The sequence below is a fragment of the Sorghum bicolor genome, chromosome 4 (genome assembly GCF_000003195.3).
Source record: "Sorghum bicolor cultivar BTx623 chromosome 4, Sorghum_bicolor_NCBIv3, whole genome shotgun sequence".
In the NCBI taxonomy this organism is placed as follows: Eukaryota; Viridiplantae; Streptophyta; class Magnoliopsida; order Poales; family Poaceae; genus Sorghum; species Sorghum bicolor.
Window position 1 is genome coordinate 11,565,541 of NC_012873.2, and position 18,829 is coordinate 11,584,369.

An 18,829-nucleotide genomic window follows, 5' to 3' on the forward strand; every position below is an offset into this window, starting at 1 on the left:
GAAACCAGTGAATCCAATTTGCTCATCATGTGAGAGTCTGGGCCACTCGTGACCGTGAGCACGGCTGATATATCAGTTTTACACTCTGCAGAGGTGTGCATGTTCACTCCAAGTCGTGATTCCCATTTGCCCGGGGTCATGACTCCCCAAAACACAACCAAGGTGAGCAGGCAGGGTCTCACTACGAGACCTTTCATAGGGTCCAACTAATAGGATGCCACTCGCAAGTTTTTGCTGGGGCGCTCGACAGTCGATACCCATAGCCATGGCGTACCGAGCAGCCGACAACTTAATATTCATTACCCAAGTTACTTCCTCACGCCTACCCGGAAAGTAACACCCTACTAGTGGAGGTCCTGCTAATTAGTCAAGCCAGAGCCATATGACTTGGAGCTGCACTGTATGTCCCAGGGGGCCGCTCCATGACTAAGTCCTTACGGAGAGCAGAGACGGGTACGCCCGGCAACCGGACCACCAACAGTACCCACTCCCCCTGTCACCACCATCATCACGATGCTCGTAAGCATCCAACATCGCCATCACCGCAGTGACCAAAGGTTCAGCACAGATTAAGCATCAAGTTGAGTAGAGAGTATTACTTGTTTAGGCATGTGTATAAGATGAGTAGAGCAGCTAAGCAAACCTAGCACAACCTAGTCTACCCATATACATAACCCCAGGTGAACAAGGAATAGTAAGTAAAGCTAGTCAGGTCCTTAGGGTTTGCATTCATTGAACACATGCATATAAAGTAAATGACATTAATGAGTAGGTTCAAAATGATCAAACGGTGTCTGCACTTGCCTTGATCGTAGTCGGGTTGCTCGAACTCAGTGGGATCCTGATCCTCTTCCTTCACGAGCGTCTCGTTGGCTATACGCGACAATCATCACACAAACAAAGCAATACATGCAAGCAAACAAGCTTAATCAGAAACAGTACACCAAAGCATTCAAAAGCAGAAAGCAACTGCGCTACTGTATTCTACTCGTCGATACGAAACTATAGCGACCAGAATCACCTAAATCGGAGCTAAGACGCAAAAGTTATGGCTAAAACAAGTTGGATGGCAAAACTGTAGATAAACTGAACTATTTTTCGTAATTAAACTAATTAAAACTGAATTTAAAATAAGATTTGGATTAAAACTATAAATACTAACTGCTACAGGGATTAAACTGTAAAACCAGGGGCATAAATCTAATTATTTTTAAACTGTATAGGACTGCGGGTTGGTTTTAAATAAAGGCAGGGGCCTTTTTGCAAAAAGGCCAGGGGCGCGCGGGTAGCCGAGCTGGGCTGGCCACGTGGCGCAGCGCGGTTGGCCGGTCCACCGCGGGGCTGTGGACCGGGCGGGGTGCGGCTGGTCCGCCGGTCCACCGTGGACCGGGGCCGGGGGCGGAGGGCGTGGCCGCGGCGGCGCTCCATGGCCGCGGCCGGGGGCTCGTCGGGGCGGCGATACGCGGCGCGGGAAAGCGTGCCGAGGGCACGGGTGGGCTGCGCGTGGTGCAGCGGGGCCGGTGCGCGCGACGGCAGCGGCTGGGCGTGGCCGGAGTGCGCGGGCCACGCGGCGGCGCGATGCGGCGGCAGCAACTAACTCCGGCGAGCGCGGACACGGAGAAAGAGAAGGGGAGAGGACGCGCCGAGGACGCCTACGCGTTCGCAGCGACCGTGCGAACTCAAAAGGGGTCTCACCTTGACACGAACGGCGGCGGAGCGAGGCGGTTCGCGGCGGCAGCGGGTCTCGGCGACTCGGCGGCGGCGCTGCGTGCTTCGGATGGGGTTTTGGCGACTCGGGACTGTGCTAGGGTTTTGGGGGGGTCGCGGACGGGTGCGACGGCCTTTAAAAACGCGGGGACGGACCGGGGATCCTCGATCCACGCGCGGCGCGGAAGTCGGAGCCGGCCGTTGCGCCGAATCTGTTTCGGCCGGAGGTAGGGGCGACCCTGACGGGTGTGGCCCACCCGTCAGCGGGTGGCGGCGGGAAGAGGCAGGGGGCGCGCGCTGGGGCGCTGCTGCACTGCGGCTGCTGGGCTGGCGCGCGGGATGGGCCGCAAAGCTGCGGCTCGGGCTAGGGTCGCGAGGTGGGCCGCGGTGGCTGGCCCACGCAGGGAGAAGGGAGGCGCGGGGCGCTAGGCCAAGGGGAAGGGGAGGCCGGCCCAGAGAGAGAGAAAAAGCTTTCCTTTTTATTTAAAAAAACAGATCTTCCTATTTCTTTCTTGGCTCCAAAACTAGAACAAGCACAAGCAAATAAATATAATCAAGCAAAAATTATGCAGCAGCACGAATGCATACAAACATGTTTCTATCTTATATTTCATTTTATTTATTTTTGTAAATTATTTAATAATTTCCAAAAATTCAAACTAAGACAAAATTAAATTAAATTCAAACTAAATTTGAAATTCAAATTTTGGAGTGTTATATACTCCCTCTGTCCCTGAAAGAATCAATTCCTAGGATCCGTGCCAGTCAAACTTTTTAAAGTTTGACTAACTTTATAGAAAAGAGTAACAACATCTATAATATAAAATACACATTATATGAAAATATATTTTATGATGAATCTAATAATACTAATTTGATACTATAAATCTTAGCATTTTTTTCTAGAAATTTAGTCAAAGTTTAAAAGTTTGACTTAGCACAACTCTAGAAATTGATTCTTTCAGGACGGAGGGATTAGAGCGAGGTTGCTCCTTCCATCCTCTCAGACGTCTCGTCCGACACTTGTAACTCCACCTCACGCTCGCAAGATGCAGCAAAGGCCAATGATGGCACGTAACTCGAGCCAGTAGATGTCACGAGTGGCGCAAAGCCTAGGGTAGTGGATCCGATGATAAAATGTATGGCTTGGGAGGACCTCACGACGAGGTACCTACTATGGCAGTCATCCAAGCCAAAGCTCATCCTAGGGCAGTGGAATTTGAATTGAGGAGGGTGAGGATCCGACGATGGGTCCCCTCTCAAACATAGTGAAGAAGGCATCATTTGGTGTTTCGCTGAGAAGAGTGGCACAATTGTTATTTTTTTGACATAATATTAGTTTTAATCTTACTAATGATGTATCTATTTAAACTACTTAAAATTCATCTCTATATCAATGATAAATCTAATTATATTTGATTTAAAATTTATATACAAATATAAATTTAATTTTATTGTTGTTTTGATTTAGTTTGAGTGTTATTTATTTATTGTTACAAATTATATTAAAATATGAGCATAAATTATGTTATATGTACTTTAATCTATTTATCTATTGATAAATACTTTTATGTATTATCGAAACAGTTTTTCAGTCATAGATTTTAAATTTCATATATTTAATAATTAAACTTTTTTGATAAATTTGTTATTTTCAATGAGATATCTTTGATAAATGTTTATATGCTCATATTTTGATCCCTATTTTTATAACCATATATTGCTCTTCCAAAACTTTCAATGAAAAATATAGATATCCGATATCAATTAAATCTAATCAAGTATGGAATCGGAGCTATCATATTCGTAGAATGTATATTCAAATTCCGCAACAAAAGTATCGATATCCAATTAACAAGTATTCGAATACTATCCGTATTCGATCCGTTTCCAACTCTATATGTGCATTGGCCTGTTTTTCCTGGCCAAATTCCTGAACACGGTGCTGCTAAAGCGCGCCAGCAGATGGCTCCTTTACCTTCACCCGCCGTGGTTTTTTTAGAAGATTGACCGGCCCTGGTTGGCGACAGCCCACGCGCTCACTGTCCCACTGGTCGGAATCTGAACTTCCAACCACCCTTGCAGGCTCGATTTCTGTGGTTGTTTGGGCCATCTTTGGGCTTAATTGAACTGTTATCTGCGTGCTCTCATAGTTGGGCTTAATTGAAGCTTTGCTCTAAAAAACAACTGTTTCTCTCTGGCTGAACAGTTTTGCGGTATATTGTACAACACTTCTTTTGGGTGATTACCACAAGAAGCATATGTCTTATTATAAATTTGTGCATAATTAATCGCTACATTGAAACCATGCTTTTTATTAATTTGTGCATAACTAATGGTATAGAACACCATATACTGCTACTATGTATATGACAATGACTTTGCTCGGAATTCTTTGGTGAACTATGAAAATGAGCATTATACTTCATGCATCAATTACCACATCTTAGTTATGGAGTACAAACAAAATTTATCCTTTTAGGGCACTAATTTTTTTTCCAAAGACTTCAATATTCATTGAGGAATTTTGTCAAACATATACTCATTAGGAATATATTCACCTTAGACTTCTTAATACTTTATACATGTTCTAATTTCCATATGTTGTGATTTCTATTCTTAAGAACAATATGGATTTCATAATCCACTTATTAAATGTATATTCACATTAATATAATCTATTATATTTGTCCAAGATGTAGCAAAGAAATGTTCTTTAAAAAAAGATGTAGGAAAACAATTGATTATTTTCATTGGGAGATTTAACCTCAATTGCTTTCAGCAATAGATCAAGCTATTTTTTGCCCAAAAGAGATCATGTTGTGTGTTTTCAGCAATTAATAGGTCAAGCTAGTAATGGGGAAAGGATTAGACAATCCTGCATGACAGCAACGATGAGCTTTTCTTTGTTTTCACTCTTTCCGGTCCTCTGTACACTTTTCTTTATCTTTACAAAAAGAGAATTCAAAAGAAAAAAAATTTGCACACGCAGCTATCTGCACATGAATGAATGAATGTATTTGAGGTTCCTCACAAAACAATCACGTTCCCATCCCATCCTTAAAAAATTGTAGGCCTCGGTTCAATTTCAATGCCAGCCGCCCCCTCCCGTTGTCGATCGTCGTCGTCGATGGTCGCTGGTTTAGCCAAAACCCATGACCTTGGGCGCGAATCTCAAGAACCTGGTGAGCGAGTTGGGCAGGAACTTCCTGGCGAAAAGGAAGCAGAGGGTGGTGGTCCTGCCGTTGTACGTGCACGTGCTGCCGGCGCCGCCCCTGAGCCACCGGAGGAAGTCGACGGTGACCTCCATCCTCGTGAACCTCGCCGGGTGCGGGCCGCCGTGGGACCAGTCGACCCACGTCAGGCTCCGGTTGGCCCCCGCCGCCGACGACGACGTGCGCCGGATGATGTTGAGGAGCGTCGGCAGGTAATGCTCGTCGGCGTAGCAGCTGCGGCGGCAGAAGCGGCGGAAGAGCGGGAAGTAGACGCGGTCGGCGACGACGTCGGCGGCGAGCGGGCGGTCGAGGTCGAACCACTGGGAGCCCTTGCGCCACTGCCAGGGGGACACGACGGGGCTCATCCGGCGGCTGTAGCGGCCGCGGCCCGTGGCGCCCGGCTGGTCGTACGACTCGAGGTACACCTTGGTGGAGTTGACGAGGTACGAGTGCACCGTCGGGAGGTCGAACAGCGGCACGTGCGACTCCGATAGGAGCACGAAGCGCGCGTTGGAGTGGTCGTCCAGGAGGGCGTGCGCTAGAAGACGACGCTCCGCCTCCACCATGCTGACCTCGCCCCATTTCACCTCCTGCATTGTTATACAAGAAAGCAAGCATAATGAACGTGTGCTAATTAGGACAACTAGCTAATAATATTCCCTCCATGTGTTCATGCGATGTGCATTTTGTTTCGTAGTAGTACTAACTAGGACAAGAGTCTTGTGACAAAAAAGATACTATACTGTTGCCTATAATGGCATTTTATAATGGAGAGACTTAGGAGATGTTTGGTTGCTAGCCATAATCTAGCATAACTAACTTTGGGTAAGTGTGGCAAGCCACAAAAAGTGTGGCTAGCAAATTGGTTGCCACACTTTGCCATGCCTAAAAGAATCTTGCCACACTTTTTAACTCTATGACATGTGGAGCCTAAAAGAATCATGCCTAAACTTATTTGTCAACCAAACACTTGCCAACTTAGTCAAACTTGCCTAAGGTAAAGTGTGGCAAACTAGTGCCACATACAAACTCAACGAGTTCAGCCTAGAAATTGACATTGTATCCGAAGCACAATTTTTATAAACTAGTCTCCCTCGCTCCTAAGATGAATGCAATTTTCATTTCTCGATGAATTACTAAGGTTCGATCAAAAAAACACACGGAAGGACATATATCTAGTACCTATAAAGTCACGGCGAAAATATAATATTTCAACTAAATTCCCAAACAAACTTACTCATATCATTTCCAAATAGCCAGCTTAACCTAAATTTAATATAACTCGGAGAAGCAAGCTAAGCAAAAGCATAATATCTTATTATGGAGCCGGTAATTTGTCGTATTAGGATATATATAGGCACCATCGTCATCGATCATGCATGGATGAGTACATTTTAACCAACGAGGCATGTGTGATGTTGACATGGGTGGTTCATTATTCATGTGCCACGTGCCCATATGTAGTATTACGTACAGCGTAGGAGCATGGAAGTCTCACAACCTGCGACTCATGTAAAATTACGTACACCCTCCACACAGATAATTAAGATATCAATGCCGGGTCACACAATTCATAATACGAGCCGACAGCAACAAACCTTTCCAGACATTCAGTCAGTATATATACTAGAAAAAAAAAAGGCGCACATGGCATGGCACATCCTAATCGATCATCCATGCCAATATGCCAGCCATAAATCAAATCATCCATGGCGGACGGCGGTCCGTATTATGAGCCAGCAGCGACAAATTAAAGTGCCCACATTGCCTATTTGGGCTTTTCAGCCAAATGTCAGTTATTTAGTAGTATTTTTTTACAATAAATCAGTCAACAATACTTTTTGTCATGTCTTTATCAGCCAACGGCATGGATACGCCGGAACTGACTGTCCATGCCAGCTGCTAGCTTTTAATATCAAATTGCCAATGAGCAGAGGTGCATGTCTCCATCCATGCATGAGTATCATGCATTGCCGGCCACATATTATGAACTACTCCATCTATCAGTGAATAAATAAATTTCTTAAAATTTTAAAATTTTAACCAAAATTTTAGAAAAAAAGTTAAGATTTATAATATCAAATTAGTACCATTAGATTGATTATAGAATATATTTTCATAAGATGCTTATTTTATGTTATAGATGTTATTATTATTTTTTATAAAGTTAGTCAAACTTAAAAAGTTTGACTACCACAGATTCTAGGAATTGATTTATTTAGGGATGTAATGGGTATGTCTTACTCGCCGACGTGCACGCCAAAGGCTCATTTGCCAGAACATTATGGGATTTTTTGGCTCCCTCTCACAGTAGTTGAAGAAGGGTACCAGTGAAGAGAACAATGCGTCACTAGTTGATTTGAGGAGCAAGAGGGGAAACAAATAGGCTTATTTGAGTGTTGCCGTGAACAATGACCTCCTAAATAGGTCCAAATATTTTTTGTGGTAGCTTTTATTATTAACCAACGTTGATGATAACCTACTGAACATCGATTCTGGGAAATATTGGCTTTATTGCACCTACGTCGTCTTGCAAGAGTGGGGATCAATTTAGCTAAGAGCATTTCCACAAAATATCTTATCACTTCTCTCATAAAACCAGCTGTGAGAGATCTTTCAATTGCAACTTTTGCATATTGAGGTACCATGGCCAAGGTTTTTAATTTCGTTATCGCAAAAATTTCGGCCACCACCGAAATTACCGAATTTCGCGAAATTCGGCCGAAATTTCGCCGAAATTTTTTTAGAGACTAGCACATGAAGTATGCTTTTATTTTTAAAAAAATTAGATCTAAACAAGTATCAATATGATTTATGATTACACATCTATTGAATAGAAGAATATGCAATATAAACAATAAAAAATATGAGTCTAAAGTTATATAGCACATGTATTAGTATATAATAAAATTTCGGATTTTTCTTTCGGCCACCACCGAAATTACCGAAATTCGCGAAATTTCGGAGAAATTTCGCCGAAATTTTGAACCCTGACCATGGCTCCATAGGTTGCCAAAAACATCTTCTTTATTTCTGCCCTAACAAGTAGGGCCGTATCATGTAATTTTCTTCTCCAACCATTGTCTCGGCCTTTCATCTCATTGGTGCCCCTCCATCTATCCTCTCTCATATGCACACGGACGGTTGACAGGTGGCAAGCAAGAGGTGTAGGGCTAGACAAAAACCTTGTTGAAGTGGTTTCGTGGTTCGTTTAAAAATGCTCCAACTTAACTCATTTTTCTTTAGAATGAATGAGTTGATTTTGAGTAGCTTTTGACTTTGATTTGTCTCGTTAGGCTTAGCTTAAAGCTCAGTTTGAAGTGGAGTCTCAAAAATTTAGAGGAGCTAATCCTCGTTACCTCTCTCTCTCTCTCTCTCTCTCACACACACACACACACACACAAGAGAAAAGGCAGGTGGTGTAGCGCGTCAGTGTCAAGCGACACGGTGAGCAGCCGATGGTCGGCACGGCTCGTGGCAACTAGATGACATGACTGTTGTGACCGTAGTGGAGTGGGACCCAGCAGATAGGAGACCTCTCTATCTCTCATATCTTTAGGGGAGAGTAGATAGAATTTGAGATATCTCTAAAAATGTTATTGGAAAATGAGATCATATAGGAGATCTGCTGCAGATATTCCATCTCCTATTCAAGGGATATTGAAGAGTATAGGAGATCTGGTGAAGATATGCTTTAAGATACAATTATTTATTGGTTAGATATAGAGCTAGCTATAATATCCCTAGTATTTAATATCAGTATAATAAGAAATAACCACCTCTATTAATCTCTCCTTGATATTTATAGGAGTGAAATCATGCCTAGAACGTCAGGATTTTAAAGACGGTTCGAGGTCCACCTTGCAAAACTCATAGTACGAATTTCTAAGCAGTAGGGATGAATTAGCTACTAATAGTTCATAGCTAATATTAGCTAGCTAACTAACAATTGGTTTTGTCTAACTAGTAAGATACTCCATCAACTCTAAATTATAAGACATTTTAGCTTTTCTAGCTTACAAGCACTTAGATATATGCTATATCTGAACACATAGTAAAAATAATATAGGTAGAACGACTTATAATTTAGAACGGGATGAGTAGTTGTTATTTGGCATTAAGCAAATAATAATTAGTTAGCTAAACTATTAGCTAGAGCCATTTAGATCAAATAATTAAGCTAATTATTAGCAGCTAACTATTAGCTCAATACATACAAACAGGCCCTATTAACTGCTATGTGGCTTGTAGAACACATTTGTGTACGCTAGCTATTTTTCTGCTGCCATGCATATCATGCATTATTTCGATGCCGCCACTAGGTGGTATATCACCGTGACCACGCAAATGCACCTCCCCAAGCAAGCTGCATCGATGTCAAGTGCATGCACAAGGCACCCACAGCCGCGTCACAAGCAAAGGTGATTCTAGAGAAGCTTCGACTTTTGTTTGCTTCAGAGGTTCAGAGAGGACCAATATTATACAAGTAACAAGAAAATTCTACCATCTCGAGTTCTAGACGATGAAAACAAAGGCATCCGTCTCGATGTCATCGCCCCCGCGCCCTGTGGAATTCCGTGCTTTTGCATGTGGAAACAAAAATTCCTCCTCGTCGATCGCGCCAGGAGCTAATAGAGCCGCCATGCATTTGACAATTGGCTGGAGCTCAGGACCCTATATGCCTTTGCTGTCATGGCGTCATGTGTCAATTTTCTAAATAAATCATGACGTACACCTAATCTCCAGTGAGGATGCATGCTACTTTCCGTATGGATGCGGATTCCGGATTGCTCCGTCTATCAACAATGGTGTGGGGCCTGGCCTGGCGAGTTGAATTCCAACGGTTTAAGCATTCATCATCATTTGCAATGCAAATAAATACTAACGCCTTCTTTAGTTACACCCAAAAACCAATTTTTTTCGAAATTTCTCGTCACATCAAATTTTGCGGCGCATTGTATTTAAATAAAATAAATAAGAAAATCATTTATAATTTATGAAATTAATCTTTTAAACCTAGTTAGTCCATGGTTAAACAATAATTATAAGATACAAACAAAAATGCTACAATACCTAAAAACTTTTCGCCCATGAAACTTATCAAGGCCTATAATTGAACGTGGATGAATGCTTTCCGTGTGAGATGAAATGGTATTTCGAAATTCATTAATACAGTACTAACAAGAATCAAGACAGGGAAATTTCTGCGAATTGCGGGGAGTAGTGAATGGATTCTATACTGAATTGTACTGTAGTAAAGACAGTAGTGTAGTGTAACAGGAAATGCAGCGCACCTTGCTTGGGATTCTCCGGCGGTAGAAGGCGGAGGTCTCCGGCGGCTCGGACCCGTTGAACGCCGGGTCGGAGTGCACGTAGACGTTGTAGAGTCCCCGGTGCCCCTCAAAGAATTTCTCCCACAGCGGCGCCATGGGCAGGTCCCAGCGCGTGAGGAACAGGAACGCCACCCTGGGGACCGTCCCGGCCGGCACCTCCCTCGGCGCCGCCGCCGCCCGGGCCATCAGCTCCTCATCGTCGTCGTCGTCGTCACCGAAGATGCTGCCACTACCATTGCCGCCGGAGGCAGTAGTAGTAGTAGTAAGCCGAGGCGGTGCCTGTCCGTTCTCGCCGCGAATACCAGGCGGCGGCGGCGGGGGGGCAGTAGCGCTAGTAATGCCCGCCGGCGCCGGAGGAACCGGCGGTGGTGGCATGCCCGCGGCCGGCAGCGGCGGGGCGTCGGACGTCCGAGACCGGCGGATCATCGCTGGCGGGACCACCGCGCCTGCTTGTTTGGGCTGCGAACGCGCTGCCGCCGGCGGCGGCCGTCGATCCTGCTGGACGGCGTTCCGGGTGGCGGGGGACGGTGGTAAGAAGAGGCCGGCGAGCGCTCCTCCTCGTCCCCGGAGCGCGGCGGAGGCGGCGGACGAGGAAGAGGTCATGAGGAACGCGGTGGCGACGACGCCGAGCGTGAAGCCGAGCGCGGCGCAGAGCAGGAGCTTGGTCCTGAGAGGGGCCGCCATGGGCAACACATGCTGCTGCTGCTGCTGATGCTGCTTAAGGTTCTTGGTCGTCGTCATCACAACTAGCAGTAGTCACTAGTTTCGCCGCGGTTCCTGTGCTGCCTGGGAGGAAGGGACTGGAGAGCCGAGAAGGGCAACCGGTGCCGGCGGCAACTGGGGGGTTCGGCGACCACGGGGGTATATGTATCCAGTACCACTAGTAGTACACGCGCATGTAACGAACGTAATACCACCACACCCGTCAAATAGTAATCAATTTTAGAGTATTAATTATTCGTAATAACAATAAAGAAATGATGGGAATATCATGAGGGGGAACACGCAGTAGGCAGAGGCGGAGGCAGGCAGGGCAGGGCACCTTGCCTTGGCCCTTGTTTACTTTTTCCTAAAAAATTTCAAGATTTCTCGTCATATCTTACAACACATACATGAAGTATTAAATATAGACAAAAAAACAAAAACTAATAACACAGTTTACCTATAATATGCGAGTCGAATTTTTTGAGCGTAGTTAGTCCATAATTAGACAATAATTACTAAATACAAACAAAAGTGCTACAGTATTCAAAATCTAAAAATTGTGCCAACTGAACAAGGCCGACACCATGAAATCTAAAAACATTTCAAGATTCCACGTCACATTGAAGCTTACATCGCATACATGAAACATTAAATATAGATAAAAAAATAACTATTTGTAAAGTTTACCTGTAATATACAAAACGAATCTTATCAATCTTATTAGTTTATGATTGGACAACATTTATTAAATACAAATAAAAGTATTACAGTGTTAAAATCTATATTTTTTTAATCTATAGGGCCTTGGGCTGACGTTGGATGTGAAAGCAGAAGCTTCCGAGGGCAGGTGTGGGGTCCACTATGACCTGGTCGCATGGCAGATCGGCACGGCATATACAGGCCTTGTTTAGTTCCCACCGAAATTAAAAAAAATTCAAGCCTACCGCACATGCATGAAGCATTAAATATAGATAAAACAAAAACTAATTATACAGTTTGTCCGTAAATCACGAGACGAATCTTTTAACCTTAGTTAGTCTATGATTGTACAATATTTGGCACTAACAAATGAAAATGCTACAGTAGCGAAATTTAAAAATTTTTCACATTCAAACGGCCATAATCCGTTGGATCGGAATCATCGCTACGTCTCCGTCCTCCGTCCTTTGCCGGTCGTCGGCGGTCGCGGTCTCCGGAAGCCGCGCTTTGCCAGGCCAGGACGGAGGACCCCGACGTTGAAATTTTCCTGGGTCGCACTGCCCATGCCATGCCGGTGGCTGCTGGTCAAAACATCCGTGCGCCCGTGCCTTCCTGTGCACTTGCTCCTTGCGTGGCACACCACACGTTCGGAACGAGGCTCTCCTTCTGTACTAGTCCCGTCTATCCCCATAGGATTAGGTCTTGTTCGCTTGAGTTTACCGGTGAACACGATCTTGCATTCCAATAATGCTTGCCTTTGCGCTAGTCCAAGTATCTCGCGCGCACAGCAGCTTTCCTTTCCCCGTTGCGGGCACGAGCGCAAAAGCGGCCGCCGAGGGTGGAGGAACCAGAACCTGGAGGATACAGAGGCGCCGGCAGCGGCAAGTAATATTCGACGACCACGCTGCACGAAAAGGCCCTGCTGCTTCGCCTCGCCTAGTCGCTACGCCTTCCCGCCCGTTTGCAGCAAACAACTTTTGGCTATCGAAGATGCATGCATGACATGACATGAGGCAGCCACAGGCAAAAGACAGACGACGGATGGATGGATGCCAGTCCCACACTTGCTTCCACCTGTTGATTCGAGACCAGCCGTTTAGGGGAAGGTCGCTATGCTTTTGCCCACCTAGCTTTTTTTTGTTGGATCGTATCCCAAACAAAAACGGACACCTAGCTAGTAGTCGTTAACTTCTGACAAATGGCGAGTACATTAAACAATTTGGCGAGAGGAGTCTGTTGGGGGGAAGGAGGGGTCGTGTTGGGTCTATGTGGCCGTCCAACTTTGCCAGCTAGAGCGTTGCCAAGTGACAGCATATGAGGCCATATACTGCATGGCACTACTGGAGCAAACACACAGGGCTTCGATTGGGTCTCATAATTAGTAATTAAGCACTGAGTCAAATTTAGCCTAAGCGCAATTACTGCTAAGCACTAAGTAGCTAGCTGGTTATCTTACCATAATTTACAGCCTATTGCATGCCTCCTCTCAACTCGTAGGTTAAGCTCCATCACTTTTCATAGTTGGATGACTTTTGAACAACACATAATTTTTTTTTGCCTGCTTGGTTGAAGGTCTGGTAGGCAAATGCTTGCCAAGCAACACATCCTGGTCTCAAGCATTGAAAAATGAAAACTTGAGAGATGCATTGTATGGCCAAAACAAGTTTTTTTCAGCCACCAAATCAAACAGGCTCTTCATATGTAACTCAACATCTAGCTGCGTACACGTGTCTCATCTTTTAGGGCCTTTTTTTTGTCAATTCACTTGGTTCTCTCCTTTGCCTTTTTTTTTTGGTGTAGGCGAGAGGAGTCGAAGGAGGCCACGCGTAGGTCGAGGGAGATGGTGCACGCATAAGGATGGAAATGACCCTCTACGGTTCTTCTCTAGTGTAAGTTAATGAACTAAATAGACAATTTATTCTTTTATTCTTTTATTTAATTTATTTAGTTACACTTATGCACATATGGAGAGATGGAATATACGGCATATAGTTAAAGTTTGCCTTCACACAGGTAAGTGTGGGCTTGCTGCGTGCTTGGGAAATTAATCGGTCAGCTAAGACGGCAATTGCGGCTGCCTGCCTGTTCAATCAGATCATCTACCAGCTGAACTGTATTTTGGGGGACTTGCAACCCTTCTGGTTGTCCACCCCACACTCGTCAGCTGGGCCCGATCCAGTCCAAATTGACCCAACACAAGCCCAGCCAATTCCAGCCCACAGGAGTGCTCTGTTCCCGCTGGCCTCGTGGCGAGGCTCTGGTACCCTGGTTGCTGGACCTGGACTGGGTTAGCACCTTTTTTTTTGACGTTTCTAAAAAAAAAACTTTTGACTTTTGAGAGGTACTGTCGGGCATTCTACTGGCTGAAAACAACGAGTGTGACCTAACATCTATTATCAAAATAAAAAAAAGATAATAACAAATATCAATATATTACAAAGACAATATATAAAAAATTAATTAAATAAAATAGGGGCTAGATATAGAATTTATATCATGCAATGATCTCTATATGACGTCTCGATCTGGGTCCAGCTGATCAAACTTTTCTAACTCACAATTGTGGACTCAATGTGACGTGCTTTTCTCCCAAAGGAAGTAAAAGGCCACGTTTATTGAGCCTGTGACTAATTTACTAATTTAAACTAATCCAATATTATTATATATACTTAGAATATTTAGTAAAATTTAGGGCTCATAAACTTTAGGAGCCCAGTTCCGTCGTACAGCTCGCATGGACCGAGGACGCCCCTGCTACTCTTATGCCTCTCATCTCATCCCATACTCTATCTCCCGGTCTAGTAGATTTGTACATTCTCCATTTGTTTAATCTATATGTGCTAAACTACTTATTAATTAGTATAGACATAGCTTCTAATTTAGATCCGATTTTTATGACTCTCTCTTCAATAACTACCTTGTCACGTTAGTAAAATAATTAAGTGATGGTTACTATATAGGCCAGTCTCAATAGAGGATTCATCTCATGCTCTCTCTCAATGGGTAATTTTATTACACAGATTCATATGGTTATTTAGCCTTTCGTGGATCCCACTGGTGGCTGGCGCGGCTGGCTGACGTGGATCCCACCATGATCCATAGCTGGTTAGGGGCACCCCGCCGTGGATCATGGTGGGGTATGCCCGCGCCCATTTAAACCAGCTGAGAGCCCAGTCCGGCTCATTTCTCTCCCTCTCTCACCCCGAGGGTCTCTCTTTCTCTCCCTCTCTCACACCCGAGCGCCGCTCTTCTCTAGTGTCCCTCCTCGTCATCCTTCACCCCCATTGCTCCTCCCCAGCGCCCCTCTCCGCTGCGGCCGGCCATTGCCGGTCCTTGTCCCGGCCACCCCTTATTTGAAGAAGGTAAATTTCTTATTTACTTTACGTTTCTATAGTTTAATTTAGTTATAGTATGTTTGGTAAATTTCTTATTACGTTAGTTTGTTTAGTTATAGTTTGTTTAGTTATATGATTTGTGTTGAATTATTAGCGTGTCTTAGATGGAGGACTCGTATCGTGAGTCGATTTGGCGAAAAAAGGGTCATCCTAGAGAGTTGTACCCCGACGTGTCTTGCAAGGATGCCCCCGTGCCTCCCGAGGAACCTATTCCTAACTGTGATTGTGGACATCCGGCACACGTGAGCCAGTCAAGACATCCGAATACTGCGGCACGTTGCTTCTACACATGTTATAGTTGTAGCATAAGTCACTGTGCCCTCTGTTTTTCTTATTGGTTTTTGATGTTTTATTCCCAATGAGACAATTGAAACTCTTTTGTAGCCCTACTTCTGGTGCTTTTTCTTTCAATGGATCGACGGGCCGGACAAGTTTGACCCAAGAATTCTGTTTTTCTACCCCGGCGTTGATCATTGCAAACGTGAGTTGTTTACTCATTGGGTTCCGCCCCCCTAACCCTCCTCCTATGACGGAGGAAGAGAAGGTCGTAGCCTCTGCACGGCGGCTCGAGGATCCTCCAAAGTGTCATTGCAGAGAACAAGCCATGATAAATCCACGGAATGAACAAGAGTTCATTTGTCCTCTGCGGCGTGAAGTAAGTTTTGAGTCAACCTTCAAATGTCAGTTCGTATATGTGTGTTCTAATGTGTTGTTTTTGTAGGATCGTGATTTTCCAAAGTGCCGTTTCGCGGAGTGGGTCTATGGTCCAAAGAGCCATTGGCCAGAGCCTGAGAAGGAGGAGGAGGTGCCAGAGTGGAAGAAGAAGAGGAGGTCTATTGCGCCTCCCGTGATGTGCAAATGTGGTGTTGAAGCTAGCTATAGCCTAGTCCCTTCAGGTCTTGGTATTGGCCACTTCTGTGGCCACATGATCGACTATGATGAGGTTTGCTAGGACTGTGGACATTTAGTACTACTGTATTCATATATTTGTTTTTGTATGCTAACTTTGTATTTATATATTTCCCGTAACAGAGCACTCAGAAATGCAAATGGGAATCATCTGATGATTTGTTTAAGTTCAAGGATGAGTATAAGACAAGAGTAGCAGTTCGCAAGATGAGAGGTTATCCTGCAAACTACGTCACTGATTTCATGAAGGCCCATAAGAAGAAAATGCTTGCATGGGCCCAGGAGTTGCGTGTTCATAACCCTACGAGTATTGCATGGAAGAAGTGGTCTGAGGAGAGGGAAAAGGAGGTAGAGGAGTACCAAGCAAGGAAGGCTGAAGAGGATGTAAGGAAGGTTGTGGAGCAGACTGAGAGAGCTGAGATGCAAGGCTTGAACGATACTATTGCCTCATTATGTGCAAGTAGTCATTCCGTTTTGGAAAGTCAAACTTTTTGTTTCACTTTAATGAACATCGTGCTAATTCTTGAATTTTGTACTTACAAAGATTGGATGCATCGGGAACTGGCAAGCAGATGTGGGTCGTGCTAAGTACACGGAGAATAGGATATTACAGCGGGACGCTGGAGTTGGTGGCACCGCTAGCCATCCGATTGTGGTCGAAGAGGAGGCCGAGCCAGAGGAAGACGACAACAATGGGAGGATAGGCGACATATCTGCAAACCCGTGTCACAAACCGCCATATGCGACATGCTGACATCCATATAATTTGGAACACCGGTAAAGGGCAAGCTAGCCTCCCTCAGCTGTGTAAGCTCTGCCGATGTATAAGAGGGTGGTGCAACGTAAGGTTTCGCCTCCCTAACCCGGCCCCATCCTTCATATTCCTCTCCATCACCTGGATACCCTATGGCTAAAGTGCCCTGAGTCTGCATGGCATGAAGTACCTCAAGCGGCACTCCTGAGGGCATGCCACGAACCGGTGCACGCATGGCAGGTGAACCTCCTTCCTCATTTTCTGATTCGTCAGAATCAGAGCAAACATCATCACCAATCATTTCATCCTCTGCCGCCTCATTCTCCTCCTGTTCAAACTCGTCTACATCAAAATCATTGCTTATATGACCAACTGGAGGAGATAAACCCGCTCCTGCGTCCAATTACCATCCAAGTCCATACTTTCCATACTTTGTTGGACCTGCACACCACAATCTCCTTGAGCACCACCATCGTTGAAGGACGGCTCCTCATTCTCAACATTCTCCAACACCAACTCAGTCATACCGACATTCAAACCTTGGATGACCCTATTGTATCGGGACCACTCAGCTTGGTTGCACAAGTCCATCATCACATAGTGTGCCCTATTCTTTCCAACATCAAACCTACCCTTTAGTGTGAAAGCATCGCCAAACTTCAAAATCAAACGGTCACATAGATCGCTCAAACTAGGGGGGCATCAAACCATTCCAATTCTTCATACATATCCTCAAACTGACAGTCCTCTCTCCTAACACTTCCTCCGTAAAAAACTCTTACACCGTAATCCATCTACAAAACGATTTAAGTACAATCCTCATCAACTAACCAATATGGTAGTACTAAATACTAAATAACTAACTAACTAAGTACAGTAATAACTAACTAAATTCTTAACTAATTCTAATAAAACCAACTAACTTACTAACTACTTACTACATAACAAACCCTAAACCCTAAATAATTAACTCTAATAATACTAACTAAAAACAAGTTTAACTAACAAAAATAATTAACAAAAATGATTAACAAAAAATAACTAACAAAATATACCTTAGTCCGCCGGAAGAGAAGGTAGAGGGCCAGCAAGGCCGCTGGAGGGAGGGGCCGGGCGGCCACCAAGGCCCGCGGCCACCCCCACCAAGAACGGCGGCCGGCGGGGGCGGGCCGCGACGCGCGCGGCGGTGCGGGCGCGGGGCGCGGTGGCTGGGCGCAGGAGCGCGGCGGGCGCGCGCGGGGCAGGGCGCGGCGGCGGTGCGGGGCTGAGAGGCTGATGGGCGCAACGGGGCGTGCGATAAAGGACACAAAGGGGCGGGCCGGGCCGTTTTGTCAGGGTATACCCCGCCATGATGCGCGGCGGGGTACCCCTAACCCGCCATGATGGGTGGCGGGGACCCTTTGCCATGTGGTCATTGCCACGTCATCAGCCACCCCGCCACCATGCCACGTGTGCAGGTGCAACCCGCCACCATGCATGGCGGAGTACTATGCATTTGCCCCGCCATGCATGGTGGTAGGTCCAAACGGTCTAGATTTGGAAATAATTTCCAAACAGGGTCAAATTCAAAATTTGTTTCAAATTTGGGCTAAAAATAAAAAAAATTCTGCGTAGCGGGGTACTCTTTGCCACGTGTCAACCATGTCAGCAGCCGTCTGGCGTCCAACGCCACGTGGTGGCCCCACCGTGCCGCCATGCATGGCGGGGTGTAGTGTGTTTGCACCGCCATGCATGGTGGCGGGACCAAACGGGTTAGTTATAAATTTTTTTAAACCGGTCTAATTTTAAAATTTGTTTCAAATTTGGAGTAAAAATAAAAAAAATCTACCGACGCGATGGTGTCCAGCTTGAGAATGCTCACAATGTTGGGGCCCTTGGAGGAGAAGGCCACAGCAACGTCACAGTGTCATGTGATGAAGTCTGGTCCCATCGTTGTCGCTCGCGGCCGCGTCAACGGAGCAGCGCGTGACGGCTCATGGTTGCATCGATGGAGTGGTGCGCGACGGAGCTTCCGTAGTGGCGATGCAGGCGACTGCGACGGAGCCCGCGGCCGGCAGAGCCGCAGAGCAACGCTCGTTCGGCGGAACTCGCGCGGCGGCCGGCGGCTCGCGT

General features: G+C 45.5%; 1 protein-coding gene across 1 annotated transcript; it reads right to left on the reverse strand.

The window, feature by feature from the left end:
* On the reverse strand, positions 4,591-11,105 carry LOC8059048. Its single transcript, XM_002453586.2, has 2 exons — positions 10,217-11,105; positions 4,591-5,512 (listed from the first exon to the last, which is right to left on the reverse strand). The coding sequence occupies exons 1-2, from the start codon at positions 10,994-10,996 to the stop codon at positions 4,850-4,852; spliced, it is 1,443 nt and encodes a 480-aa protein (XP_002453631.2). The 5' UTR covers positions 10,997-11,105; the 3' UTR covers positions 4,591-4,849.